The 27,014-nt window shown below is 68.4% G+C and overlaps 1 protein-coding gene across 2 annotated transcripts; it reads right to left on the reverse strand.

The window, feature by feature from the left end:
- Positions 1 to 812: 812 nt before the first annotated feature.
- RRP12 (ribosomal RNA processing 12 homolog) lies at positions 813 to 26,105 on the reverse strand. 2 transcript variants are annotated; one of them, XR_006292277.1, is made up of 35 exons: positions 25,830 to 26,061; positions 23,889 to 24,121; positions 23,107 to 23,190; positions 22,282 to 22,358; positions 21,749 to 21,851; positions 21,249 to 21,365; positions 20,828 to 20,966; positions 20,377 to 20,504; positions 19,915 to 20,013; positions 19,691 to 19,782; positions 19,394 to 19,505; positions 19,083 to 19,180; positions 18,783 to 18,897; positions 17,965 to 18,107; positions 14,242 to 14,363; positions 13,433 to 13,497; positions 13,123 to 13,285; positions 12,392 to 12,546; positions 11,763 to 11,830; positions 11,291 to 11,384; positions 10,840 to 10,998; positions 10,631 to 10,711; positions 10,315 to 10,420; positions 9,824 to 9,931; positions 9,206 to 9,363; positions 8,190 to 8,281; positions 5,256 to 5,408; positions 4,763 to 4,932; positions 4,365 to 4,481; positions 3,795 to 3,844; positions 3,470 to 3,548; positions 2,976 to 3,043; positions 2,262 to 2,344; positions 1,071 to 1,289; positions 813 to 1,035 (listed from the first exon to the last, which is right to left on the reverse strand). XR_006292277.1 is itself a non-coding variant. In XM_037905096.2 (34 exons), exons 1-34 carry the CDS (start codon positions 26,095 to 26,097, stop codon positions 1,187 to 1,189), a joined length of 4,002 nt encoding a protein of 1,333 aa, XP_037761024.2. In that variant the 5' UTR covers positions 26,098 to 26,105; the 3' UTR covers positions 813 to 1,186. The 2 variants fall into 2 exon arrangements, 1 of the variants encoding a protein (XP_037761024.2); XM_037905096.2 differs by having other exon boundaries at positions 813 to 1,289; positions 25,830 to 26,105.
- Positions 26,106 to 27,014: the final 909 nt, after the last annotated feature.

Below are 27,014 nucleotides of genomic sequence, written 5' to 3' on the forward strand. Positions count from 1 at the left end.
GCTGGGGGACCTGTTGGCTCCTTTGCTCTGGCACAGCGGGCTGGCGAGGCTGCACTGCCAAGGCAGAAGATCGAGCGGCCTAGTTTCCCCAGCCCCGCTTTCCTCCCTGGTGCACTGACCAGCGCGGCTGCCCGGCGAGGCCCTGGCTGGGCCGTGAGGCCTTTCGGAGACATTCCTCAGCTCGTCCCCACCCTCTCCTGGCCCAGCCCAGCGGGGTCTACAGCCCGCTTCAGGGGGCGAGGGTCTCCTCGCATACACGCACAGTGCTAACAAACCACACGGGCCTCGGAGCAGCACGAGCCTGCATGCGGTGGGAGGCCGGGGGGGTCAATGCTCCCGCTCGGAGCAGCGGAGTCCAGCCCGGTTAGAGCGCCCCCGGCAGGCCCCGGCCCAGGGATGGGACACACCGCGCCCTAGCAGAGCCGGCTGGGACAGGCTGGGGGGACTGGCCGGCAGCCCGGCTCTCAGCCCCACAAGCCAGCGGGCGCGAACGGAGTGAGCGTACAGTTCCCCCAGCCTCCCCACGGCTGCTTTCTGCCCAGCCACACCCCAGAGTGCCAGGGCAGGTCCCGTTTCCAGGCCCCATGGGCGCAGGGCACTGGATGAACCCGCCATGGGTCTGAGCACAGCATGGGATGGGGGGGCAGCAGGAGGCTGCTGGGAGGCTGGAACCAGGCACAGCGGGGAGGGTTAATGGGCAGAGTTGGGGAGGAGCGATGGGGCCTGGCCCCGCCGCTCACTCTGGTGCCACCCCGGGCACTGTCCCCGCACAGCAGGGCCCTGCTGGCAGGATGAACGGCAAGGGAGCCGCGTGAGGTGGGCACCGTGTTTATTTCTCACCACTCTGGTTCAATGCAGCCAGTCACTGGCTCGCCCCACTCCCCAGCCTGGCTCCGTGACAAGGCAGCTTCCTCCTCCCCAAAACAGAGGGCCCAGCTGCAGCTGGGAGCCCACCCGTGTCCGGAACAAGGGGGGCGTGGGTGGCTCCCAACAAACCTCGCACCACCCGTGTCCATCTCCTCCTGCCGGGGCCACGCTGAGCCCCCGCCCTGCCCCCAACCACCAGCCCCAGGAAGGGCAGACGGGGCTCTGGGCGGGCAGGGAACAGCGTCCGGCCTGGGAGGGTCTTCGAAGATGGCAGCGGGCGTCGGGGGAAGGGGTGTTCAAAGCCCTGGGGGACCCCGCCTCACACGCGACGCTCCTTCTGGCGGTGCTTGCGGCCGGTCTGCGCACCCCGCTGGGCCCCCTTCATCAGCCCCTTGAACTGTCCCTGCATCTTCGCCTTCTTCCTGGGCGGGGGCAGGAGCAGGGGGCACAGGTTAGAGCGGGCACTGCCCAAAGCCAGCTGCACAGCAAGCCACCGAGCTGGGGAGCGCCTGGCCTCTCCCAGCAGGGGGCGCTGTGGGGAGGGGGGCAGAGCACTGGCTGTGTGTGTGTGTGGGGTGTGGGGGCCTCCCGGCTACTCCAGCCCCGGCCTCTCCCAGCAGGGGGTGCTGTGGGGAGGGGGGCAGGGCACTGGCTGTGTGGGGGGGGGGGGGAGGGCTCCTGGCTACTCCAGCCCCGGCCTCTCCCAGCAGGGGGCGCTGTGGGGAGGGGGGCAGGGCACTGGCTGTGTGTGTGTGTGGGGTGTGGGGGCCTCCCGGCTACTCCAGCCCCGGCCTCTCCCAGCAGGGGGCGCTGTGGGGAGGGGGGCAGGGCACTGGCTGTGTGTGTGGGGGGAGGGCTCCTGGCTACTCCAGCCCCGGCCTCTCCCAGCAGGGGGTGCTGTGGGGAGGGGGGCAGAGCACTGGCTCTGTGTGTGTGTGGGGTGTGGGGGCCTCCCGGCTACTCCAGCCCCGGCCTCTCCCAGCAGGGGGCGCTGTGGGGAGGGGGGCAGAGCACCGGCTGTGGGGGGCTCCCGGTTACTCCAGCCCTGGCCTCTCCCAGCAGGGGGTGCTGTGGGAAGGGGGGCAGAGCACTGGCTGTGTGTGTGGGGGGAGGGCTCCTGGCTACTCCAGCCCCGGCCTCTCCCAGCAGGGGGTGCTGTGGGGAGCAGGGCAGGGCACTGGCTGTGTGTGTCGGGGGAGGGCTCCCGGGTACTCTAGTCCCGGCCTCTCCCAGCAGGGGGTGCTGTGGGGAGGGGGGCAGGGCACTGGCGGGGGGGGCTCCTGGCTACTCCAGTCCCGGCCTCTCCCAGCAGGGGGCGCTGGCAGGGCCACACACAGGGTTACGGAGCAAAGGGATCTACTCCTGGCTTCACTCCAGTTCCAGCCCAGCCTCACCTTCGGTTGAGCTTGGCTCTGTTCAGCGGGATGTAGGCGTAGGGGTCCAGCCGGCCTTTCTTCTTCACGTCACCTCGGCCTTTCTGGGGAGCACACGGGGGGGTGAGGAACCAGCACACCCAGGTCGGGGCAGGCATGCTGACAGCCCTGGGCAGGGGGCCCCGATGCAGCCACGGGGCCAGCAGGGTCCAGCCCCACCCCTCTCACCAAGCCCAGAGCCCGGCCTGGCTGTAGCCACCTCCAGGACCAGGCAGCAGGGCTGCAGTCCACCCCTGGTCAGGGGCGGCCGCTGGGCCATGCCAGCCCTGCAGAGACCTGCTCCAGGGAGGGAACCAGGCCAGGAGACCGTGAGGGCAGAGAGACAATCCCAGGGAACGCACCCCAGGGCAGGGCCCCCTGCACCCATGGCCAGGGAAACGCTGCAGCTCCAGGCTGGGAAATGCCCCCAGGCGACTCTTCCTGTCGTGTGCAGGGCCTCGGGCAGCAGAGCAGCCGTGCCCCAGCCCCACACGCTGCAAAGGGGGGGTGCCAGGCAACAGCACTGCCCTGCCATCTGCTCCCTCCCAGGCCAGACCCCAAAGCCCCTGGACACGGGGCCCTGCAGCCAGGGGGGACGACACCCTCCCATCCCCCCCGGAATCTGCTTTATTCCACCCCCAGCTCCCTCAGCCTGCCCCCCTGAGAGCCCATGGAAAGTGCCTCCCCCTGCCTCACCTTGGCCTTGTAGTCTGCCCCCAGCACCGGCCCTGCGCCCAGCCGCCGGTGGATGCCGGAGCCTCCAGCTGAAAAATAGCAGCAAAACGTGCATCAGATGCAGCTCCGGGTCTGAGATTGGGAAGGGGGGGGGGCCCGGGTTCATGGTCTCAGCCCAGGGGAGGGCGAGAGGCAGGAACAGCACAGAGCTGGGCATCCCACACCCCTGAGTTCTGCCCCTGGCCGTGGGCAAGGTGGGGGCGATCCCCGGGGCTGCCAGGGTGTGCCAGTGACTGAGCCCAGCCTTGGAACCAGGCTCCAAGCCCAGCGCTCCCGCAGGAAGCCAGAGCCCACCCAGAACCCAGCTCCAGCCGCAGGAGCTGGGGGCTGGAGCCAACGCTGAGGCCTCGGGACGCCCCGCCCTCGGGGAGCCGGCCGGCTGCGCAGGGGCTGGGGGCAGCGGGCCGGCCGGCCCCCACGCACGCTGGAGCCAGCACCGTGCAGCCTGGAGTCACCTTTGTAGTGTGCCTGGGTCCCATCCTCCGGCTCCTCGTCCTCCACCTCCTCCCGGAACCGGCGCTTCTGAGCCTTCTTCTGCAGGGAGAGGGCAGCTCAGCCAGGAGCAGCTGGGACCCCCGCTCCCCCCATCCCTCTAGGGCCGCCATCCCCGCCATGAGTATCTGCTTTGCTGGTGAGGCCCTGCCCACAAGGCTGTGCCCCAGGCAGAGACAAGGGCCTGCCCTGGTCCCAGTCTCTCCCCGGAACGAGCCCCCACTGGGGCCGCAGGGCGTGACTGGCCTGAACCCTACCCCGGCCCTGGGGGCAAGTGCTGGTACTTACGCTCCGGATCCCCACTTCCTGCATCAGGTCGGCCATCTCCTCATCCACTCCTGGAGCAAAGAACAGCTGGGTCAGAGCCGGGAGCCAGGGCCCTGACCCACCCGGCACCGGGGCTGGACCTCCTGCCTCGGCACAGCCAGACGGAGGGTGGCTCAGGGACGGACACGGCTCCCCTGCTGCTGTGCCCAGCAGGGGTGTGGGGGGGCCCCAGGGTGCCTTTGCCAGGAGGGGAGACCTGCCTGCTATGGCTGCCCCATGTCACCAGGTGCGTGTGGCCGGGCAGCCCCACAGCTCAAAAGAGCGCCCCCGCCCGGCGTGAGGCTGCCCCAGCACTGCCCAGGCTGCCATGAGCCCAGCAGAGGGGTGACCCCAGACCCCATGCCCAGGGCCAGGAGACATTCCAGGGCCCATGCCCCATCACACAGCATGCCAGCTGCGGGCACTGGGGCAGGGAGGGGGCGGCCCAACGTGGAGCATTGGGTGGGAGGAGGTGAACCCGGAGCAGGTCGCTGAGCCTCCAGAGGAGGTGTGAGGGAGCCGGGTCCCCGCATTCTCCACCCGGGTCGGTACCTTTGGCTCCCTCGTCGTCCTCGTCCTCGGGGCCCTCGCGGATAACCAGGCGTCCGTCCGCCGACACCTTGAAGTCATGGCTCGCTCCCCTAGGCCTGCCGCTGCCCGGCTTCGTAGCTGGTTCAGCCGAGAGACAGAGGGGTTAGCGAGCCCGGGGCAGACGCGGCTCGAGCCAAGAGGTGCCCTGGCTGGGAACATGGCTGGCCAGCCACCCAACCCACCCCCAACTGGGGCATGCCCATGGCTATCCCCATCGTGCACAGCCCCCCAAAGCCCAGCCTGCGTGCACTGGGGGATGGGGACTGACCCGGACAGCAGGGGCAACGGCCGAGGTCCCCGAGCTGACACAGCCACGTCCTGCCATGGCTCAATGCTGGGCCCCGTCAGCCGCTCCTTACCCAGCACCCTCTGGGCCACGTTGGGGTCCAGAAAGTTGAGGGGTTCGTCCCCTTCGCCTTCCTTCAGCCAGGCCTGGCTCTTCTGCCGTGCCTGCTTCCTCTGCTCTCTGCCGCCACGCCTCTCGCCCTCCTCCTCCTCTGAGTCTGAGTCGGCCAGGAGCTCCTCCACGCTGGGACGGAGAGAGTCGGCAAAGGGTGCTGTGCCAGGCCAATGCAGAGTGCCCAGCACGAGACCCCCCAGCCCAGCCCAGCCCCGGGGCGAGACACCCTCGCAGCCCCATGCCACCCCCAGCATAGGCCCTGGGGCGCGAGAACCCCTCCCCAACCCCACGCCATCCCCCAGCGCAGGCCCTGGGGCGTCATTCACCCCACTCCCCCACTCCTGAGGAACCCAGCCCTGGGCCCAGGTGTCTCCTGAGGGACAAGCCAGGCAGCGCCGTGGCTGGCAGAGGCTCCCCACGTGCCAGGCCCTGGGCTGCCCTCCCCGCAGTACCTGTCTCCCCTGGGCTGCACCGGCACCTCCTCCTCGCTCGCGGCCACCGCCTGCTTCAGGGCTCGCTGCTTGCGGCTCCGGGCCTCCGCCTTGCGGATATTGAGCAGCACCTTGTGGAACTCGGCGGGCAGCAGCCCCCGCACCAGCTCGAAGCTGGGGGCCGAGAGAGAGAGCTCAGCAACCCCCAGCCTGGCACAGCCCCCGATCGACACCCCCGACACAGAGCAGCCTGCCCTCCCCCAGGCATGCACCCCCCGCACCAGCTCGAAGCTGGGGGCCGAGAGAGAGAGCTCAGCAACCCCCAGCCTGGCACAGCCCCCGATCGACACCCCCGACACAGAGCAGCCTGCCCTCCCCCAGACATGCACCCCCCGCACCAGCTCGAAGCTGGGGGCCGAGAGAGAGAGCTCAGCAACCCCCAGCCTGGCACAGCCCCCGATCGACACCCCCGACACAGAGCAGCCTGCCCTCCCCCAGGCATGCACCCCCCGCCCAGCTCGAAGCTGGGGGCCGAGAGAGAGAGCTCAGCAACCCCCAGCCTGGCACAGCCCCCGATCGACACCCCCGACACAGAGCAGCCTCCCCTCCCCCAGGCATGCACCCCCCGCACCAGCTCGAAGCTGGGGGCCGAGAGAGAGAGCTCAGCAACCCCCAGCCTGGCACAGCCCCCGATCGACACCCCCGACACAGAGCAGCCCGCCCTCCCCCAGGCATGCACCCCCCGCACCAGCTCGAAGCTGGGGGCCGAGAGAGAGAGCTCAGCAACCCCCAGCCGGGCACAGCCCCCGATCGACACCCCCGACACAGAGCAGCCTCCCCTCCCCCAGGCATGCCCCCCCCGCACCAGCTCGAAGCTGGGGGCCGAGAGAGAGAGCTCAGCAACCCCCAGCCTGGCACAGCCCCCGATCGACACCCCCGACACAGAGCAGCCTGCCCTCCCCCAGACATGCATCCCCCGCACCAGCTCGAAGCTGGGGGCCGAGAGAGAGAGCTCAGCAACCCCCAGCCTGGCACAGCCCCCTGATCGACACCCCCGACACAGAGCAGCCTGCCCTCCCCCAGGCATGCACCCCCCCGCCCAGCTCGAAGCTGGGGGCCGAGAGAGAGAGCTCAGCAACCCCCAGCCTGGCACAGCCCCCGATCGACACCCCCGACACAGAGCAGCCTGCCCTCCCCCAGGCATGCACCCCCCGCACCAGCTCGAAGCTGGGGGCCGAGAGAGAGAGCTCAGCAACCCCCAGCCTGGCACAGCCCCCGATCGACACCCCCGACACAGAGCAGCCTGCCCTCCCCCAGGCATGCACCCCCCGCCCAGCTCGAAGCTGGGGGCCGTGAGAGAGAGCTCAGCAACCCCCAGCCTGGCACAGCCCCCTGATCGACACCCCCGACACAGAGCAGCCTGCCCTCCCCCAGACATGCACCCCCCGCCCAGCTCGAAGCTGGGGGCCGAGAGAGAGAGCTCAGCAACCCCCAGCCTGGCACAGCCCCCCGATCGACACCCCCGACACAGAGCAGCCTGCCCTCCCCCAGGCATGCACCCCCCGCACCAGCTCGAAGCTGGGGGCCGAGAGAGAGAGCTCAGCAACCCCCAGCCTGGCACAGCCCCCCGATCGACACCCCCGACACAGAGCAGCCTGCCCTCCCCCAGGCATGCACCCCCCGCCCAGCTCGAAGCTGGGGGCCGAGAGAGAGAGAGAGCTCAGCAACCCCCAGCCTGGCACAGCCCCCGATCGACACCCCCGACACAGAGCAGCCTGCCCTCCCCCAGGCATGCACCCCCCGCCCACCTCGAAGCTGGGGGCCGAGAGAGAGAGCTCAGCAACCCCCAGCCTGGCACAGCCCCCTGATCGACACCCCGACACAGAGCAGCCTGCCCTCCCCCAGGCATGCACCCCCCGCCCAGCTCGAAGCTGGGGGCCGAGAGAGAGAGCTCAGCAACCCCAACCTGGCACAGCCCCCTGATCGACACCCCCGACACAGAGCAGCCTGCCCTCCCCCAGACATGCACCCCCCGCCCAGCTCGAAGCTGGGGGCCGAGAGAGAGAGCTCAGCAACCCCCAGCCTGGCACAGCCCCCGATCGACACCCCCGACACAGAGCAGCCTGCCCTCCCCCAGGCATGCACCCCCCGCCCAGCTCGAAGCTGGGGGCCGAGAGAGAGAGCTCAGCAACCCCCAGCCTGGCACAGCCCCCGATCGACACCCCCGACACAGAGCAGCCTCCCCTCCCCCAGGCATGCACCCCCCGCCCAGCTCGAAGCTGGGGGCCGAGAGAGAGAGCTCAGCAACCCCCAGCCTGGCACAGCCCCCTGATCGACACCCCCGACACAGAGCAGCCTGCCCTCCCCCAGACATGCACCCCCCGCACCAGCTCGAAGCTGGGGGCCGAGAGAGAGAGCTCAGCAACCCCCAGCCTGGCACAGCCCCCGATCGACACCCCCGACACAGAGCAGCCTGCCCTCCCCCAGGCATGCACCCCCCGCACCAGCTCGAAGCTGGGGGCCGAGAGAGAGAGCTCAGCAACCCCCAGCCTGGCACAGCCCCCGATCGACACCCCCGAAACAGAGCAGCCTGCCCTCCCCCAGGCATGCACCCCCCGCCCAGCTCGAAGCTGGGGGCCGAGAGAGAGAGCTCAGCAACCCCCAGCCTGGCACAGCCCCCTGATCGACACCCCCGACACAGAGCAGCCTGCCCTCCCCCAGGCATGCACCCCCCGCACCAGCTCGAAGCTGGGGGCCGAGAGAGAGAGCTCAGCAACCCCCAGCCTGGCACAGCCCCCTGATCGACACCCCCCGACACAGAGCAGCCTGCCCTCCCCCAGACATGCACCCCCCGCCCAGCTCAAAGCCAGGGGACAGCCCATGCGCTGGAGCCCCCCGGCTGGCCTGCGGCCCGAGCGCGAGCCCCGCAGCCCCCCCACTCCCCAGCCCGCTCACCCGAACTTCCGGATGAACTTGGTGAAGAGATTTCTCAGCTTCATGCGGAAGTGACGTCGCATGTCGTCCGTCAGGCGCCCCACGGCCTCCAGCTGCCGGGACAGAGCGCGTCACCCCCAGTCCCCGGGACAGCACGCGTCCTGTCCCGTCCATCCGTCCCCCCGCCCCCGGACGGCACGCGTCCCCCATCCCCAGCCAGCGCACATCACCCCCAGTCCCTGGGACAGCGCCCCCCCCGGGACAGAGCGCGTCACCCCCAGTCCCCGGGACAGCACGCGTCCTGTCCCGTCCATCCGTCCCCCCGCCCCTGGACGGCACGCGTCCCCCATCCCCAGCCAGCGCACATCACCCCCAGTCCCTGGGACAGCGCCCCCCCATCCTCCGCCCCGGGACAGATCGTGCCTGCCCCATCCCCATCCCCACAAGAGAATGTGCAGGCACCCCCCTACGATCTCCAGGGACAGGATGCGTGTTCCCCCCACCACAATCCCCCACCCCCATGGGACAGCACACTTCACCCCTGCACCATCTCCCCCTGCCCATGGGCCCCACTCCTCAGCCAGGCCTCACCCTCCCTGCACGGTCACCCCTGCCCCCCAAGCTCTCACAGCCCTGCCACCCTCCCCTGCCAGCTGGGAGGGGGAAGCTGGCGCTGGGTGGGTGCCTGGCAGCGGGTGCTCCCCCTGCGCGCTCAGAGCCCAGGCACTGGGCAGTCGGCCGGAGCCCAGTGACCCCTGGCAGCTGTTGTGGGAAAAGAGCCTCGCCCGGGCCCCCGCGCTGCAGGGCAGGCCTCGCGTGGGTCACTAGGAACAGCGATTGGCAGCATCCACCTCAGGGCCAGGATTGGGCCCCAATGGCCCTAGATGGGGCAGGCAGCCAGAGCAAGGGAAGGGCCCCTCCATGTGCCCCCAGCTTGTGGGCAGGACCCACGTAGGCCTGGCAGGGACCCTGTTCTAAGGGCAGCCGCTCCCTCTCTGGAGGCCCCCCGGCCGGCCCCCCCCCCGGCCCCGACTCACCATGGTCTGGACGTGCTTGGCCAGCAGCTGGGCGTCCACCAGCAGCAGGGCCGCCTTGAGGAAGCCCAGGGCCGCCTTGACCACGTCCCGCGTGCGCGAGCCCAGCAGCAGGCAGACGTTCTGCAGCAGCTGCTCCGCCACGGCCAGCCCCATGTGATCTGCAAGAGGCACAGGGCTCAGGCCGGGCAGCGGGGTCCCCCCAGCCCCCCAGGCTGGGGCAGCAGCAGCCCCGGGGGGTGGAGCCGGGGGAGAAGGCTGGAGAGAGTCTGGCTCAGGACACGCTTGCCCAGCACCACCTGTGCTCAGCGCCAGCCCCCTTAGCCATGGGGCGGGGCCTTCCCTCTCGCCCCGCCTTCTGACCGGCCTCAGCGCCCCTGGCCGCTGGCCCAGGGGTGCAGCGGGCCCCGACGGTGCTCCCCACGTGCACACAGCGCCCCCGCGGCTGGGGCACTTCCCACCCCCGGGCCCGGCTGCGAGTGCCAGCGGAGGTGCCCGGGGGCTGCCCCGGCCGCAGGGGGGCGGACACCCCTTGCTCAGCCCTGCGTCCAGGCGAGCAGCCGGGGTTCCAGCCCCCGCCCCAGCCCAGCCCTTCCCACCCCTCCCCACAGAGCCCCTCACCTCTGAACTGGAAGAGGAGGCGGGTCAACGCCAGCACGGTGCAGCTGACCATGGTGACCGAGCCCGTCAGCCCCGCGTAGACCAGGAGCAGGAACCGCTGCATGGCACCTGTGCGGGGAGGGACGGCCCCACGTTAGCTCGGCCCTGCCCGTGGCAGCTCCAAGGCCTCCCGGCTCCGCTCGGGGCCTCCGCCAGGCTAGCCCTGGTGCCCGGCCCCGGCAGGCCCCACTGCAGCCCACAGCACGGGCAGGGGACTGGAAGGCATGCTGGCCACCGGGGCCGTGCAGGACAGGCCTTTGCGCCCCACGGGGCCGGGACAGAGGGGTAGGCAGGGCCTCCCACAGAGGGGGCTGGAAGCAGCTATATGGCTGGGCTGGTGGAATGAGCATTGGAGAGGCCTTGGCATGGATGGGGGTGGAAATCGGAGGACCCAGGGGTCCAGAGCGGGCTGGGAGCAGGGCCCAGGCAGGAAGGGGGCAGGGACGCCTTACCTTGCGGCGTGGGGCCAAAGCGGAGGAAGGCCTGCCCCATCTCCACCAGCAGCATAAAGGCGTTCTTGCGGGCCCCCACCGACACCTCCTTGGTGCAGAGAATCACCTGGCGGCGCAAACACCATCAGAACCGGCACCCACCCCCGGCGCCCGCCGCCCGCCCCCTCCGGCGCCTGCCCCTGGCACCCGGCACCGCCCGCACCACGTTTTAGCGGCCCTCTGCAGGGAGCCCGCTCCCATAGAACAGCCCGGCTGCGTGCGCCACCCCCCCTGGGAACCCTCCCGCCCCAGGGGCCAAACCCCCCTCCCCGCTCACCTCTGGGACCAGGGCCACGACGAAGTCCTCGTGCTCAGCCGTCAGCTGCTTCACAATGTGGAACAGGCACTTTAGCCGTGGCTGGGGGGGGGAGCAGGGCAGCACGGTCAGATCCAGAGACACCCCTGTGCGCCCCCCCTTCCCCCCGGGCCATGCCGTCTGCCCCACGCCCACAGGTTCCTCATCGCCTGCCCCCAGCCCCAGCTCACCCTCTTGGCGGGGGAGGCGGTGCTCTGCAGGGAGCCCAGCAGATCTCTCTTCAGCTCCGCCAGGTGGCTGCGGACGAAGGCCTGGCAGGGGAGCCGGGGAGCCGCGCACACCTCCTCCAGCACGCGGTACGCCTTCTTCTGCATGCCGTGCTCCTTACTCTGTGGGGAGACGGCACCAGACACGTCAGCCAAGCCCCCGCCCGCACCTCTCCCCCCGAGAGCCAGCCTCAGACCCGCTCCACTGAGCGAGCCTCAGCCAGAGACCCCCGTGCCGCAGAGCCTCTCCGCTCCCCAGATCCAGGGAGAGGCGTCAGGAGCCAGGCCCCCTCCAGAGAGCCTGCAGCGAGGGATGGAGGGACCGGGGAGCCGGAAGTGGAGCACCCTGGAGGCCCCCGCAGGGCGCCCAGTCCCCTCCCGCCCCAGCTCCGCGGCCCCAGCCTGGGCGACTCACCTGCAGGGAGGGCTGGATGGTGCGGTAGAGGGCACCCAGGGAGGGCTCGTCGGTGTAGGGAGCCATGGCCACTATCAGGTCCAGGATGGAGAGCCTGCAGCAGAGGGGGTTAGCGGAGGGGAGGTGGGATGTCCAGGACTCTGCCCAGCTCCCTGCTGGGGGGAAGGATCTCAGCGCCGCGCCCCCCCCGCCCAGCAGCAGTGAGAACAAGTGGGGGGGACACTGGCCAGGGCCACACCGCCACCGCGAGTGAGACATTCCTAGCCACCAGCAGAGGCAGGCTCCAGGCCACCCCCCCAGCACCAGCAGGGCAAACAACCCACCCAGTCAGAAGGGGGATCAGGATGAGTCTGTGGAGGGGAGGAACTGTGGGGGTCCCTTCCAGCACTCTGTGCAGTGCCCCCCAGCAGCTCGGCTGTGCCCAGGCCCGGGGATGGGGCGCGGCAGGCAGAGCGCTAACCTGCGGCATTACCTGGTGAACTCGGTGCTGTCGGGGCTGGTCAGTTTCTCGCTGGCTTTCTCCAGGAACCCGCACACCATCTGCAGGAGGGGACGAGCCGCCGGCCCGGGATCAGTTCGGGGCCGCACCCCACCCGCGTAATCCCCGCTCAGCACGGCTCTGCCCACTGGCCCGCAGGAGGTGGCGAGCACGCGGCAGCCCCTGAGTAAGGCCAATAGTTCAGGCAGCGGAGCCTTGAGCCCCCCAGGGTCCAATCCCCACTGCTGGCAGCTCCCCAGGGTCCGCGCCGAGCCCCGCGCCAGCCAGGGACCCAGCTGGAGAGCGGCTGCCGGGGATCCGGGGCTCCAGAGGGCATTCAATACCTCCCTGGGGTGCGCTCCTCCCCAGCACAGAGGCATTACCCAGACACAGCATTCCTGTGAGGCCCCTGGCAGGGGGAATGACCCCCCAGCCATGCTCACTCAGCATCCCGAGGCCTGGGCTCCGCAGCGCCTAGACGCCAGCAGCTGGTTCTGCGGCAGGCCCCGCAGGGAGCTGCTTCCATGGGCTCCCCATGCCAGCGTTACAGCTGGCTGCGCTGCCCTATGCCGCAAAGCTACCCCCTGCCCCACAGGGCTGGTCCGCGCCCCCCCCCGCCTCACCTGCTGCTCAGTGATTGTCAGGTACGTGCGGACGGTGTCCAGCAATGAGCGCCGATGGGCTGCGCCCTCCCCAGCGTCCCCCGGCTGGCTGTACACATTGAACAGGATGGGCAGGAAGTTCTTGGCGAAGCGGCCGACCTCCGCCCGCTCGGCGTCTGGGGAGGGGCACAGAGCAGTGAGGGTCTGCACCCGGGGCCCTCGGACTCACCCACCGCCCCAAGAGGGATCCAGCTGCTCACGCCTGGCACCTTCTGTGACAAAGCAGGACTGTTCTTAATGTTTCCTCTGAATAGTGTGGGGGTGCCTCAGTTTCCCCTAGGCAGTTCTTCAGTATTTAGGTGGTGGGGTAAGGGTGTATGATCACTGCAGAGCCCTAGAGGACAGGTGTGTGCAGGGGTCTGGACACAGAGAATGGCCGACACCCTGTTTCCTGTCAACTGATGTCCTGGCCTTTCCCCCCTGCAAGGTGAGAGCTAAAGGGCTGGGGAACAAAGGAATCAGGTCACCTCCTGGTGCGGGGGGGGGGGGGGGGGAAGGGGGGGAAGGGGGAGGGCATTCCAGCACCCTGGGGGGCTCAGGGCTGACTGAAGGCCCTAGAGACTGGACCTCGGCCCTGCCGCACTGCAGCTCCCAGGCCGCTGAAGGATGCGCGCCTGCCCCAGCAACGTGCCCCTCCACCTGCCGAGTGGCCCAGTCCCCTTGCAGGGGGCACCCCAGGGCCCGGCCCTTACCTGTCTCGCAGCCCTTGCTGATGAGCGTGCGCAGGGCCTGGCAGACGGTGAGCCGCAGGTCTGCCCGCTCGCTGATGGCCATGCCCAGCGTCTGCGCCAGCCCTTTGAAGGAGGCTGCCAAGTCCGTGGGCCTGGTGCAGAAGCCTGGCAGCATGGTCCAGATCTGAAAGGTAAAGGAGGCGCGTGAAGGGGCGGAGGGGACACCAGCCTGACACGGCAGAGCCGCCCCTCCCGAGGATCCAGCCAGCCTAGCTGCGGGCCCTGCTCCCGGGAACCCCACCCTGTGACCCCCAGGGCCCGAGCCTCTCACCTGACACTGCAGCGTGTCATAGATCTTGGACTCCAGACTCTTCCCGGCCTGCGCCAGCTCCGCAGCTGCAGCAAAGAGACAAGGGAGGCGCGAGGGCTGCAGGGGATGCCCAGACCCTGCGGCCAGAAGGGCCCACTGGGATCCGCTCGTCTGACCCCTGGACAGCCCCGCAACGACCCCAGAGCCGGTCACCTGGATTTAAACACTGTCAGTGACGGAGAAGCCACCCGCCCCGGGGCGACGTTCCAGGGGTTAATTCCCTGCCCTGGCACAGACCCAGGCCTGATTACCTGCCTCGGTGTGTCTCTCTCCAGCTTCCAGCCCCGGGTCGCGTTAGATCGTCCTTGGCTAGACAGCAGCGCCCACCCTCCAGTACCCGTTCCCTGCGTGGGTACTTACAGACTGCGACCCCAGAGTTAACCCGGGGAGGGGCATCCCGGGGAGTGTCCCGGGGCCACCTGCGATGGGGCAAATCTGCCCATGGGGGGCAGCAGAGTCTGAGAGACCAAAGGCACCACCAGCCTCTGATCTCAGGGCCCCTGGGGAGCAGAGCACCCAGACCGTGGCCTCTGAACCCATAGCAGGTGGGCCAGGGTGCACCCCATCTACCTGCCCTGCCCTGTGGGGGCCATGTTGGCTCAGTGCCCCATGGGGACATGCCTTCTGGGGACAGCCCCCATGCCCCCCAGCAGCTCACCCCACCCCCAGTGTGGGGATACCCCCTGCCTCCTGCACCAGGCTGAATGGAGGGGTTGCCTGCAGCATGGCTGCGCCTCGCCTTGGGGCCCTCCCCCACCCCCGCTAGTTACCTCTGCTTTTCAGGGTGGCCGCCAGGGGCAGGAAATAGCTGGTGAAGAAGCTGAGCCGCGTGCCCTGGACGTGGTCCCGAATCACCGGCAGGAGCCAGCTGCGGGGGAAATCCAGCGTCTCCCTGGGGAGGGAACACACAGGTGAGGTGCAGCAGGGGGCGCTCCGCAGGATCGGTGCTTCGCCCCCCGTGCTGGAACAGCGTCCGGGAGAACGGGCCAAAGGCTCACACAAACCAAACACTCCACCACCTACGCTGGAAGCAGGAAGCTGCCAAGGCGACAGTGGGGCGAAAGGAGAGCTCCAGGCAGACAAGGCCGCTGCGGAGAAACTAAATGAACTCTTTGCTTTGCTCTTCCCGGCTGAGGGCGCGAGGGAAATTCCCACGCCTGAGCCAGGCTTCTTAGGTGACAATCTGAGGAACTGTCCCAGGCTGAGAGGTCACTAGAGGAGGTTGGGAACAAACTGATAAACAGCAATACGTCCCCAGGACCAGGTGGGATTCACCCAAGGGTTCTGAAGGAACTGAGACGTGAAACTGCAGAACTGCTAACTGGATTAAATCAGTTTCTGCCCCAAATGACTGGAGGGTAACTAGTGTGACGCTGATTATTAAAAAAAGGCTCCAGAGGTGATCCCGGCAAACACTGGCCGCTAAGCCAGGTTTCAGTACCAGGCAAACGGACTGAAACTGTACTAAAGAACAGAATCGTCAGACACACAGACCGATGAACGTGATATACTGGGGAAGAGTCAACATGGCTTTTGTGAAGGGAACTCAATCTTCACCAATCTACTGGAATTCTTTTAGGGGGTCAATAAGCATGTGGATGGGGGGATCCAGTGGCTATAGTTTACTTGGACTTTCGGAAAGCCTTTGACAAGGTCCCTCACCAAAAGCTCTTAAGCAAAGTAAGGAGTCACGGGATAAGAGGGACGGTACCTCTCACAGATCAGTGACTAGTTACAAGATAGAAAACAAAATGTAGGAAGATACGGTCAGTTTTCACAATGGAACAAGGTAAACAGCAGTGTCCCCCAAGGATCTGGACGGGGACCAGTGCTGTTCAACACATTACAAACGATCTGGAAAAAGGGGTCAACAGTTTGGACAATACAAAATTACTCAAGATAGTCCAAAGCTGACTGCAAATAGTTACAAAGGGACCTCACAAAACTGGGTGACTGGGCAGCAAAATGGCCGATGAAATTCAGCGTTGACAAATGCAAAGCAATGCCCATCGGAAAACAATCCCAACTATGCGTCCAAAACGCTGCAATCTGAATTAACTGTTCCCACTCAAGAAACAGATCCTGGGGTCACCGTGGAGAGTTCTCTGAAAACATCCACTCAATGTGCAGCGGCCGTCAAAAAAGCGAACAATGTTAGGAATCATTAGGAAAGGGAGAGATAATTAGACAATAAATATCATACTGCCCCTATATACGTCCGGGGCATGCCCACACCGTGAACACCGAGTACAGACCTGGCTGCCCCCTCTCAAAGACGACACATTAGAACCTACGCTCTCTGTAAGCTGCGTGGCCGTGCAGCAGCCCATTTAGCGCTGCGCAGGTGCCCAGGGAACCCGCCTGGGGACGTGCCGCAGCCAGGGGAGGGGCCCCCAACCTGCCACGGCCCTCCCCCAGCCCAGACCTCCCACAGCAGAGCTGCCGCCTCTCCCCCCCAGCCCAGATGCTGATTCAGGGAGAGAGAGCTGGGGGCGGGGGGGGGGAGGAGGGAAGAGTCCTTTCTCCCCACTGTAGCCCTGGAGCACCCTTCTGCACCCCAAAGCCTCACCCCCTGCACCCAACCCTCTGCCCCAGCCCTGAGCCCCTCATCCCCAGCCCCACTCCAGAGCCCTCACCCCCTGCACCCAACCCTCTACCCCTCCTCCCCAGCCCCACCACAGAGCCCTCACCCCCTGCCCCAGCCCTGAGCCCCTTATCCGGGCCCCTACCCCTCATCCCCAGCCCCACCACAGAGCCCTCACCCCCTGCCCCAGCCCTGAGCTCCTCCTCCCCAGCCCCACCCCAGAGCCCACATCCCCAGCCAGAGCCCTCACCCCCTGCACCCAACCCTCTGCCCCAGCCCCGAGCCCCTCATCCCCGGCCCCACCACAGAGCCCTCCCCACCAGCCAGAGCCCTCCCCGCCTGCCCCAGCCCTGAGCCCCTTATCTGGGCCCCTACCCCAGAGCCTGCCACCCCAGCCGGAGCCCTCACCCCCTGCCCCAGCCCTGGGCTCCTCATCCCCGGCCCCACCCCAGAGCCCACACCCCCAGCCAGAGCCCTCACCCCCTGCACCCAACCCTCTGCCCCAGCCCTGAACCCCTCCATACCCCTTGGCCCCACGCCTGCCGCATGAATTTTGTTACGTGCACCAACATGGAGGTGATGGATCACACGTCGCTTCCATATTGGCGCACATAAAATTCATTCCACACACGGGTGGGAAAAACTAGAGGGAACCTTGGTGAGAACCGGGAAAGGTGCAGAGAAGGGCAACAAAAGCGATGAAGGGGATGGAGCATCTCCCGCACGAGGGATTAAAAAAGCTGGGACAGTTCATCTTGGCAAAGAGAAGACTCGGGGGAGAGGATCCAGGTCTATAAAATCGTGACTGGCGCGGAGAAAGTGAAGAAGGACGTGTTATTTGCTCCTTCACTTCCTAGGCGCCGACTCCATGGGCGCTCCGGGGCTGGAGCACCCACGGGGAAAACAGGGTGGGTGGTGAGCACCCACCGGCAGCCCCGCCGATCAGCACCTCCCGCCCGCCCACGGGGGATCCGCTGTTCCGAGGTGTGCAGGAGGCGCTGGGGCGGAGCGGGGCGGGAGGAGACCGGGAGGGGTTGGGGCCTTCGCATAACACACAGAATGGGGTCACCGAATGACATTAACAGGGCGGAGGGCGAGAACCTCCGCATGGAGCACGTCACACCACACAGCCAGCCTGTGGAACTCCTTGCCAGGGGATGCTGAAAGGGCCAAAAGTAGAAGTGGGTTCAAAAACCAACTCGGCAAGTTCCTGGAGGACAGGGCCAGCAACGGCTACCAGGCAGGAGGGGCCACTGGTCTGACCCAGCATGGCTGTTCTTACGCTCTTAGGAACCTTTCAGCGGGCCAGGCCCCCGAGGGGTCTCACTCTTCCTCCTGGGCTGTAGCACTGACCCTGGGGCTCCGTGACACCTGGGAACTGGCTCAGGAGGTCAGACGCAGCCTGACCGGGGGGTTCACTGGAGCGTGGCTGGGCTGCCCAGAAGGGTCTGTGCTGTAGCCTTCACCCTCTGGGCGGGGCGAAGGGCTTCCAGCCCCCATGGCCAGGGGACTAATAGCCAGTTCCCTTGTTTGGAAGGGGCTGCCTGTGTCCCTGGAAACACTCAAAGCTACAGCACAAGCCTTCTGCAGGAGTCTGGCCTGGCTGTATTCGCTGCAGGGAGCCCCGGGGAGAGACAGGGACTGCTGGTGCCGGAGGCCCGGTGGGGAGTCCTGTCCCTGCGGTGCAGAGAGAGGCCCTGGGTCCGGCCCACTGAAGGGGTCACCCCCGGCAGACTGGGGACAGCCTGGGGCATAGACCAGACCCCATGACTCCATGCAGATGCGTAAAGGTTTAGGGCTCCTGGTACAGCCCTGTTGGGATCCGGCCCCTGGACCCGTCCAGCTGTTTGTCTGAAGGAGGGTGAGGCCCAGCCGTGGCTCCCTGCAGCTGCCTGGGGGTCGTACTTACTCCGTGCCGTCTATCTCCAGGGCCACGGCCTGCAGCAGCACCTCGGGGCCCATGCTGGCCACAGCAGCCCCCACCGCCCGGTCCAGCTCGCTGGTGTGGGGGAAGTGTGGGGAGTGGCGCAGGTCGCACAGGGACTGGAGACACTGCAGAGCAGAGACGGGGTGGTCACACGGACTCCTCCCCGAGGGTCCCTGTGCCAGAGAGCAACCCCCATCCAGAGACAGGTGTGTCCCCCGCCCGCCCCACTGAGACAGTCGCACGCCTGGCCACAGTCCGAGACCTTCTCAGAGCAGATCCCCAGGCGCTCTAGGTGGGGCCATGCCAGTGCAGCCACCTCTGAAGAGGAGCGCAGCCAGCACCAGCCAGGGTGGACTAAGGAGGCAGGACCAAGCCTACCCAGAGATCTCTGGCCCCAGGACAGCGCTTGGAACCTCCTTCGCCCCGGGGCAGGAAGGGCAGAGCCGGCCCACAGGGCCATGCAGCCCCTTAGCCATAGCAACCCGGGCTCCGGGCAGCAGGGTGCCATGCACACACTCCCCCACTCTGGGCCAGCTGCTGCAGCGTAGGCCAGCCCAGGTCTGGGAAGCCGCTGCTGGACTCCCCCTCCACCCTGCTACCCTGGAACGGCCCTTGGAATGCCCAGGACAGGGCTTTAAGCGCCCACTCGCCACCCAAATGCCCACATCTGGGAAGCCAGCGCCACCGACCGGCTCTCAGCAGCCACTGTATCATGAGAAGCATTTGCAAGGCCCAGCCCCAGAGCCCCGAGCCCAGGCCCCTCTCCGAGCGAGCACCCAGGGCTCTCCCTGCCCCCTTACCTTCCTCATGAAGGGATGGCACTGCTTCCCGCACGTCTCGAAGAAGGCCCGCAGCACCTGCAGCACGGAGGCCCACGCCGCGTGGAATCGGTACGTCAAGCCCTCCTCCACCGCCCTGCACCGGGAGAGAGCGCTGGCTCAGCACCGCCCGGGGCTCAGCACCGCCAGCCACTGCAGGACACACAGTGCCGGCACCCATCACCCGGGGCTCCCCGCGGGGCAGGCACAAGAGCCCGGAGGTGGGGAGGGAAGGGGGCCACGGGGCAGCCCCAGCCCCACAGCCAGGCGGGCCCCGCTCACCTGAACATCCTGCAGACGTGGGAGGCGGGTCCGGAGGCGGAGGCAGAAACGGGCCCCAGCTCGGCCATGTGGGGAGCAACGCACTCGCTCAGCAGAGCCTGCAGGGGGCAGTCAGGACGGAGGGGTTAGCCACGCCCCTCAGCCCCATGCGGGCCAGGGACGGGAGCAGGCTGCAGCGGGGCAGATCCCAGCGTGCAGCGCTCCACCGCAGCCTGCCCGAGCAAAGCCTGGTGCCCCATTGCGGGGGCTGGAATAGCCCCCCCAGGACAGCCAGGCCAGGGCGGGACGGGGGGAGCAGCTGCTCACGGTACCTTGAGCGTCTGGGTCGCGGCCGCCAGCACCTGTGGGTGGGGGGAGAGGAGGCAGCTCACGGCAGCCGTGAAGAGCCGGGGGAGGTGTCCCCAGCACAGGTCCCTCTGCAGCCTGCAAGAGAGAGAGGGTCCAGCACCAGGGAGAGCCCCTGCCCGCCCCCCTTCCCGCAACAGGGGCCCCCGCTCTCCCTCCCATCACCCCCCATGGGGTCCCTGCCCCCCCCCCGTCCCCAGGGGCCCCCGCACCTGACCCCCCATGGGAGCCCCTGCCACCCCGATCCCGGGCCAGCCCGTTACCTGGCCAGGTTGCCGTGTGCCTTCTCCATGACGGCCAGCCAGGCCAGCAGGGGCTGCAGGTCGTTCTCGCTGGGCGTGTAGTCATACAGGGCCTGGCGGGGCAAGGCGGGGCGGGCTCAGTGAAAGATGCCCCCCTCCCCATGACCCGCCCCCCCTCAGCCCCCTCCCCGTGACCCCGCCCCCCCCCTCAGCCCCCATCCCTCAGCCCCCTCCCCGGCACTCACGGTGATGATCTGGGCGTTGAGCTCGGCAGACAGGCACGCCAGGCCAGGCTTGGCCGTGAAGAGGCTGTGGAAGGCCTGCATGGCACACGCCGTCACCAGCTGCAAAGGACACAGCGTTAGGGAGCGATGGGGGAAGGTGCTGCCCTACTGAGCCCCTCGATCCACAGGCCTGGGCAGATCCCAGCCCCAGCCGGGAGCCCCACGAACGCTGCACCCAGCGGGAAGGGGCGGGATTGTCGCAGATGGAGTCCAGGTGTCCCCCGCACACACCCCGGTACCCTGCAGGGCCCCCTTGCCTGACCCCGCGGAGCTGGCCCCGGCCGGCAGGGAGCGGGCGCTGTGCAGTCCTAGCCCTGGTGTGTCACGGCCGGGAGACAGCGCCTGGTCGGTCCCGGGGCGAGAAGCTGGGGGCCGAGGACAGTGATGGGTCCCCTCCCTCCCGGAGCCCGGCCGGCTGCTCACCACATGGCTGAGGGTCATGACGCGGAGCAGGGTCTCGCAGCAGGTCTTCACCGCGGCCAGGGGCAGGCAGGGCAGCAGGTCCCGGAGCAGGGTCAGGACGTGCAGGGTGGTGGTGGCCTCCTTGGTACCTGGGAAACGGGGCAGAGATGAACACACAGAACAGCCCCCTGCTCGGCCCGGCCAGTGAGGCCCCCATGACTGAACCCCTCTGCCAGGGGCTGCCAGGCCCTGAGAGCTCAGCACCGAACCCACAGCGCACAGCTCAAGGGCAGCAGCATGGGGGCCAGGGGCCAAAAAGCCCAGCACAGACCCCAGAGCCCGGCAGTCACCCAGTAGCCCCACGTCCCAGCCAGGTCCCCATGCACCTCCCACAGCCGTGCACCCCACGTCCCAGCCAGGTCCCCATGCACCCCCCACAGCCATGCACCCCACGTCCCCGTCCCTCCCGTACCTCCAGACTTCTCGATCTCCTGCACACAGAACCGGGCTGTGGACTGTGCAGCTGGGTGGTGTGTGGGAGCCGTGTCCCCGAACAGGAACTCGCTGCCCTTCAGGATGGAACAGACGCCGTGCTGCGCTTCCTTCCGCACCTGCCGAGCATGGGAGCGGGGTGAGCAGGGGGTGCCCCAGGCAGCCTCCTGCCAAGGATCAGGGAGGCCAACACCTGCAAGGGCCAGGGCTGGGAGCCCCTGGAGTGCACCCGCCTGCTTGGCCAGCCCCCGCGGGGCTGGCACCCCTGCGCCCAAGGCATCGCACAGACCAGGCAGCTCCAGACCCAGGCCCTAGCAAGACCCTGCAGACTGGGGCAGAGCTACACAGGGCCCCACTTGGGGGGCAGGAGGGGGCACCCCACAGGGTCCCGATGGGCTCACCTTGGGCTTGGCGTGGACCGTGAAGCTCAGCAAGCCGTGGTAAACCTGCAGCGTGACGGGGTAGCTCCAGGCTGCCAGGTCCTGCTTCCGTAGCAGCGTGGCCAGGCAGGAGAGCACCTGCAGGGAGAGACCAACAGGGACACGTGGGTATCGGTGCCACCCTCCCAAGCCAGGGCAACTGCCTGGCTCCCCCCACCAGCCCCCCAAGTCAGGCTGCTCTTCCCATGCACGCCTGACCCCCCCCAGCCCCAAAAGTCAGACTGCCCCTCCCCCGCACCGAGCACCCCCACCCGCCTGACCCATCCAGGGACGGCAGGAACCCCAGGATGCTGGGGGAGACACACGCACCCTGTCCTTCCCCCCCCGCAAGCTCAGCACAAGGGGATGGCCCTGTACCAGTCACACCCTCGCTGAGGGCAGGGAGTCCGAGCCAGCTGCCCCAGCTCACAACCCCCAGCCAGCTGCACCCCAGTGACCCCCTGCCCACGTCCTGCACTCACCCACCGCAGGGCGGAGGGGCCGCTGCTGGCCTGCGAGGCCATGATGCTCATCAACACTTTGGAGGTGTCCGAGAACTTCTTTATCAGCACGGGCCCTGGCACCCTGCGGGCGGGGGGGGAGGGCATCAGCATGGCTGGGGGCCCGCCACGGGGAGGGAGACAATGGGAGATGCGCTGCACTGCCTCCACCCCACACCCCCAGCCGCGATTCCCAGCCCTTCCACACCCCGGAGCTCGAGGGTGAGACCCCTTGTGAGTGGGACCCTCCGCCACGGGTGGTCCTGCCAGCTCAACTCGGAGACACCAGCCATCAGCGGCCACACGGCCCCGCACAGGCCCCTGGGCTCAGAGCCGCACACGTTACAATGCTTCCTGCAGCCCCCCGCCCCGTGCCTCCCCCCAGCCCAGCCAGCCTGCAAGCAGCACCCCGCATTGTCCCCTACACCTTGTTTCCATCCCTGGCCCCTGCCTCACCCTGCCCGGGCCCCAGCCCCCCGGGGCAGTGAACTAACCCGTGGGCGGGGGCGACTCACCGCTTCAGCACCAGGTTGAGCAGGTAGGCGACAGCAGCCAGCGACTCCGGCGACTCCACGGCCTCCAGCGTCGTCATCTGGCAACACAGCCGGGGTGAGGGGGGCGACCCCGCTGCCGGGCCCGGCCGGGGCGAGCCCGGGGGCGGCGGGCGACCCCGCTGCCGGGCCCGGCCGGGGCGAGCCCGGGGGCGGCGGGCGACCCCGCTGCCGGGCCCGGCCGGGGCGAGCCCGGGGGCGGCGGGCGACCCCGCTGCCGGGCCCGGCCGGGGCGAGCCCGGGGGCGGCGGGCGACCCCGCTGCCGGGCCCGGCCGGGGCGAGCCCGGGGGTGGGGGGAGGGAGTGCCCACGACCCAGCTGGCGCTCCATGGCAGGGATAGCAGAGCAAGCAGCCTCTGGGGCTGCACCAAGAGCCACTCACGGATCCCCAGCCCATCCCTCTATGCACGGCAACCGCCTGGCCGGGATCCCCGGCTGGACACCCCCAGGCCCACCATGGTGGAGTCCATGTCCCTCAAACTCACACTGCCTGACGGCTTCACCTCTGGCTCGCTGAAGGAACCACCCCCCTGCCCCAGGGCTCAGCCCCACCGAGCACAGCGGGGGGGGGGGGGGTGTCCAGCACCTGGCCCTCCTAGCCAGAGCTCTGTTGCCACAGTACCCAGGGCCCTGCACGGACACCCCCGCAGCCCCTGGCCGTACGCAGCCCATCCAGCTACCCCGGGACAGCCCAGTGCAGAGGGAAGGTCACAGTCCCTTCCAGCGCCCCCTAGCACAGGCTGCTCCCCACCTCTAGCTGAGACCTGCCCCACGCACACAACCACTCACCAGCGCAGCGAAGTACTCGGTCTCACTCTCCGTGCCGCCCTGTGAGCGGATCACCTCCGTCACCGCAGCCAGCACGGCACAGATCTGCGAGAGCACGCAGGAGGGGACGGGTGAGCACCACAGGACGCAGGCCTGGCCCCAGAGCACGCCGCCCCACCCCCTCCGCAGCGTCCGGGCCAGGCCGAGGGGCAAGAACCCGGCCCCAGAACACGCCACCCCTCCCCCTCCGCAGCGTCCGGGCCAGGCCGGGGGGCAAGAACCCGGCCCCAGAACACACCGCCCCACCCCTCCACGGTGTCTGGGCCAGGCCGGGGGGCAAGAACCCGGCCCCAGAACACGCCACCCCACCCCTCCACAGCATCCAGGCCAGGCTGGGGGGCAAGAACCTGGCCCCAGAACACGCTGCCCCACCCCTCCACAGCGTCCAGGCCAGGCTGGGGGGCAAGAACCCGGCCCCAGAACACGCCACCCCTCCCCCTCCGCGGTGTCTGGGCCAGGATGGGGGGCAAGAACCCAGCCCCAGAACACGCTGCCCCACCCCTCCACAGCGTCCAGGCCAGGCTGGGGGGCAAGAACCCGGCCCCAGAACACGCCACCCCTCCCCCTCCGCGGTGTCTGGGCCAGGATGGGGGGCAAGAACCCAGCCCCAGAACACGCCGCCCCACCCCACCCCCTCCGTGGGCAGGGGGCAACGTGCTCACAAAGGCCCCAAAGTGCACATCCCCCCCCCCCGAGGCAAAGGCCAGAGTCTCCCCCGCCCGCAAGCTGAGCGCCCCACCCACCTCTCTGTGCGCCGCGGAGTTGGACTCCCAGAACCGCTGCACTTTGCTGAAGGTGACGTTGGTGCAGTCGCTCAAGCCGCTCAGAAAGGTGCGCGAGGACTTCTCGCTGACAGCGGGTCCGTCGTCCTCCTCCATGCGGAGCTGGGCGCCCTGGCCCGGCAGCTCCGAGCGCACGGACCCCGACTGCAGCTCATTGTGCAGCTTCAGGGCATCCACAGTCAGGTCGCTCTTCTCTGTGGGATGGACATGTTCAGGGCCGGCCAGACCAACACCCGAATTTCCTCCCTTCCCCTAGGCTGGCGCCCTAATCCTCACACTGCCATGCAGCCAACGCACCCAGGCACCCAACACCTGGCCTCGCACGGGTCCTCCGGGCCGGGCCAGGCCTGCAGCGCATGGACCTCTGACGGCCTGGCAGGGTCACAGATCTCCAGCGTGTGGAACGAGAGCCCTGGGCCAGAACCACCGAGGAGGCAGAGCTGTGAGCGAGGGAGCAGGGGGTCTATAAGGCTGCTCACCAGGGTGCAGACACCCCAGGCCAGCCCATCCAACCCAGCCTCCTCCCCCTCAGGAGGCAAAGCCTTAGGCATGCTTGGCTGTGCTGTGTCAGGGTAGGGGGGTCCTGGAACTCAAGAGCCCTGTCGCCATCTCCTAGCCAGTGCAATGCGGAGACGCCGGCAGCGTCCAGGTAGCTTCTGATTCCCGCCAAGGTAGCAGGCAGCTCTCACCACCTGTGGCCCCGGCTGTGGCAGGTAACTGTGCGTTGCCAGAGCAGCATTTCCCTTCCCGAGCTGAGAGGCGATACTTCCAAACGGGTGAGAGAAACAAATCCCAGCCAGCGTTACCCGCAGCACCTGGGTTTTCAACACCCCCAGGGCACAGGCCGTGCTTTGGCCTCCTGCAGCTCCCAGCACAGGAGTCAGTGCCAGGTCCGGTTCCCAGCACCGCCCCCCGGCACTCACGACACCAAGGGGTTTATAACCCGGGCACGTTTTCCTGGCATCTTTCAAGTCCAGGGACGGCGGCCCGGCACGTCAGGCTTTGCATCACCTGCTGCAGTGCAGTCGCACCCAGAGGCCCCAGCCAGGATCGGGACCGCTGCGCTCCGCTCAGACATGCAGGCCCCGACCCAGAGCCCGTGATCTTCCCACACAACCCCCACCTGGGACAGCGGACGCAGCCTGCCAACCGCCCAGCAGCAGGCCCCATGGCCCGGTGCGGGTCAGTTCTGCCCCGAGACCAGCACCCCGACAGACAAGCCGTTCCCCCCAGTCCCATGCTGCGCCCCACTCCCTCCCCCGTCCCCCAGGGAGCTGGAAACTGGACTGAGCCACAACGTTGCACTGGGCCAGAGCCCAAGGACCGCCCCACCCCCCTGCAGGCCCCAGCGTCTCCCTACAAGCACCCCAGGGGGACCAGCCTGCACCACCCAGCGCCACAGGAGACCCGAGAAAGGGGCTCCGCACGGGGGGCAGCCTGGGGGCCCCAGCACCAGGAGGAGCAGGGTGTGAAGATCGATGGGGTGGCTTGTGCCCCAGGCCCCTCAAGGACAGAGTGCGGCCCCCCGCGTCCCGCAGCCCCACCTGGCGCCCCCAGCCCCGCCCCCTGCCTAGCCCTCCCCAGCCCGGCCCCCCAAGCCCCGCTTCCCACAGCCCGGCCCCCCACTTCCCCCGGCTCCCCCCAGCCCCGCCCCCTGCCTAGCGCCCCCAGCCCCGCTTCCCACATCCCCGCCCCCTGCCCGGCCCCCCCATCCCCGGCCCCCTGCCTGGCCCCCCCAGCCCCGCTTCCCCCAGCCCCGCCCCCTGCCTAGCCCTCCCCAGCCCGGCCCCCCCAGCCCCGCTTCCCACAGCCCGGCCCCCCACTTCCCCCGGCTCCCCCCAGCCCCGCCCCCTGCCTGGCCCCCCCAGCCCGGCCCCCTGCCGGGCCCCGGCCCCCGCTCACCCGCGGGCCGGCTGAAGAAGCGGCTGCGGGCGGCCAGGCGGTGGCGGCGGCTCTCGGGGTTGCTGTCGCTGCTGTGGCCCTTCTGCCAGCGCCGGAGCTTGCGGGCGGCCCCGGAGCGGAGCCTCCCGGCCTTGCCCATCGCGAGCCTGGCGGGGCACAGCAGCCGCGGCGCCGGCCACGCGGAAACCACGTGCGGCCCACTTCCGCCCTCTCGGCCGCCCCTTCCGGCCCCGGAGTGGGGGCACTTCCGGTCTGGGCTGGACGCCATCTTTACTACGGGCAGAGGGGATTTTTTTTTTTTTTTTTCCCCTCGTCGGCCACGGCCACTACTTCCGCCCTCACTGCCAGTCTGCCCCCGCCCCCGCCCCGAGAGCCTTGGGGGGCACAACTGGGGCAGCTGCGTTGGCCCCTGTGCCCTGCGTGCCACGGGCCTGGCCCAGCACCGGTGGCACCGAGGGGCTCCCCCCATCCAGTTCAGCCCCGCCCCCGCCCCAGGGGGCTTCTGCCCTAGAGCCCCGCCCTGCGCCCACACAGCACCCGTGGGAGAGCCCCGGAGCCGGCCCAGAGCGGTCACAGCCTGAGTTCTCGGAACCGGCCACGGCCCTTGGGGGCCTTGGGGCTTTCGGGAGCCGCCAGAGCCGGAGGTCAGAGGGGCTGAGCCCCACGGGCTCCGGAGGGAGTTGTGGCCGTCTCCGGTTTGTCACCACAACCATTGAAAGTCATGAACCAGGGCCCTCAGAATCATGAGATGAGTTTGAGAATCAATGTTGGGCCTTTTATTGGCCTTCTAATGCTGGTGCCTTTAGGGGTCACATTTCCAGGCCTTTACCCACCACGGCTAGGGCTGGAACCCTTAAAGGAAACTGAGAGTCGGACCTAATCCCATGACTCTGGGAGCTGGGGCTTTCAGAAGAGCATGTTGTGCCTAACCACTGCCCTTCGGGTAGGAAGCCAGTCAGCTCTTTTATGGACCCAGGTGGCTGAAACAACAGCAGCCTCCACCTCAAACTCAGGCATGTCACCGCCGAAAACAAAGCCACACGAGGGTGGAAGGGTTTCGCTGGCTATTGTTTTGTGAAGGTTTGGGTGTCTGTGAAAGAGGCAGAAAGACCAGAGAAGATGAGAGAAAAGGCAGCAAGGAAGCACCACACACAGCAACACAAGCACCGGCACTGTGGCCCCATG

Source organism: Chelonia mydas, chromosome 7 (genome assembly GCF_015237465.2).
Source record: "Chelonia mydas isolate rCheMyd1 chromosome 7, rCheMyd1.pri.v2, whole genome shotgun sequence".
Lineage (NCBI taxonomy): Eukaryota > Metazoa > Chordata > Testudines > Cheloniidae > Chelonia > Chelonia mydas.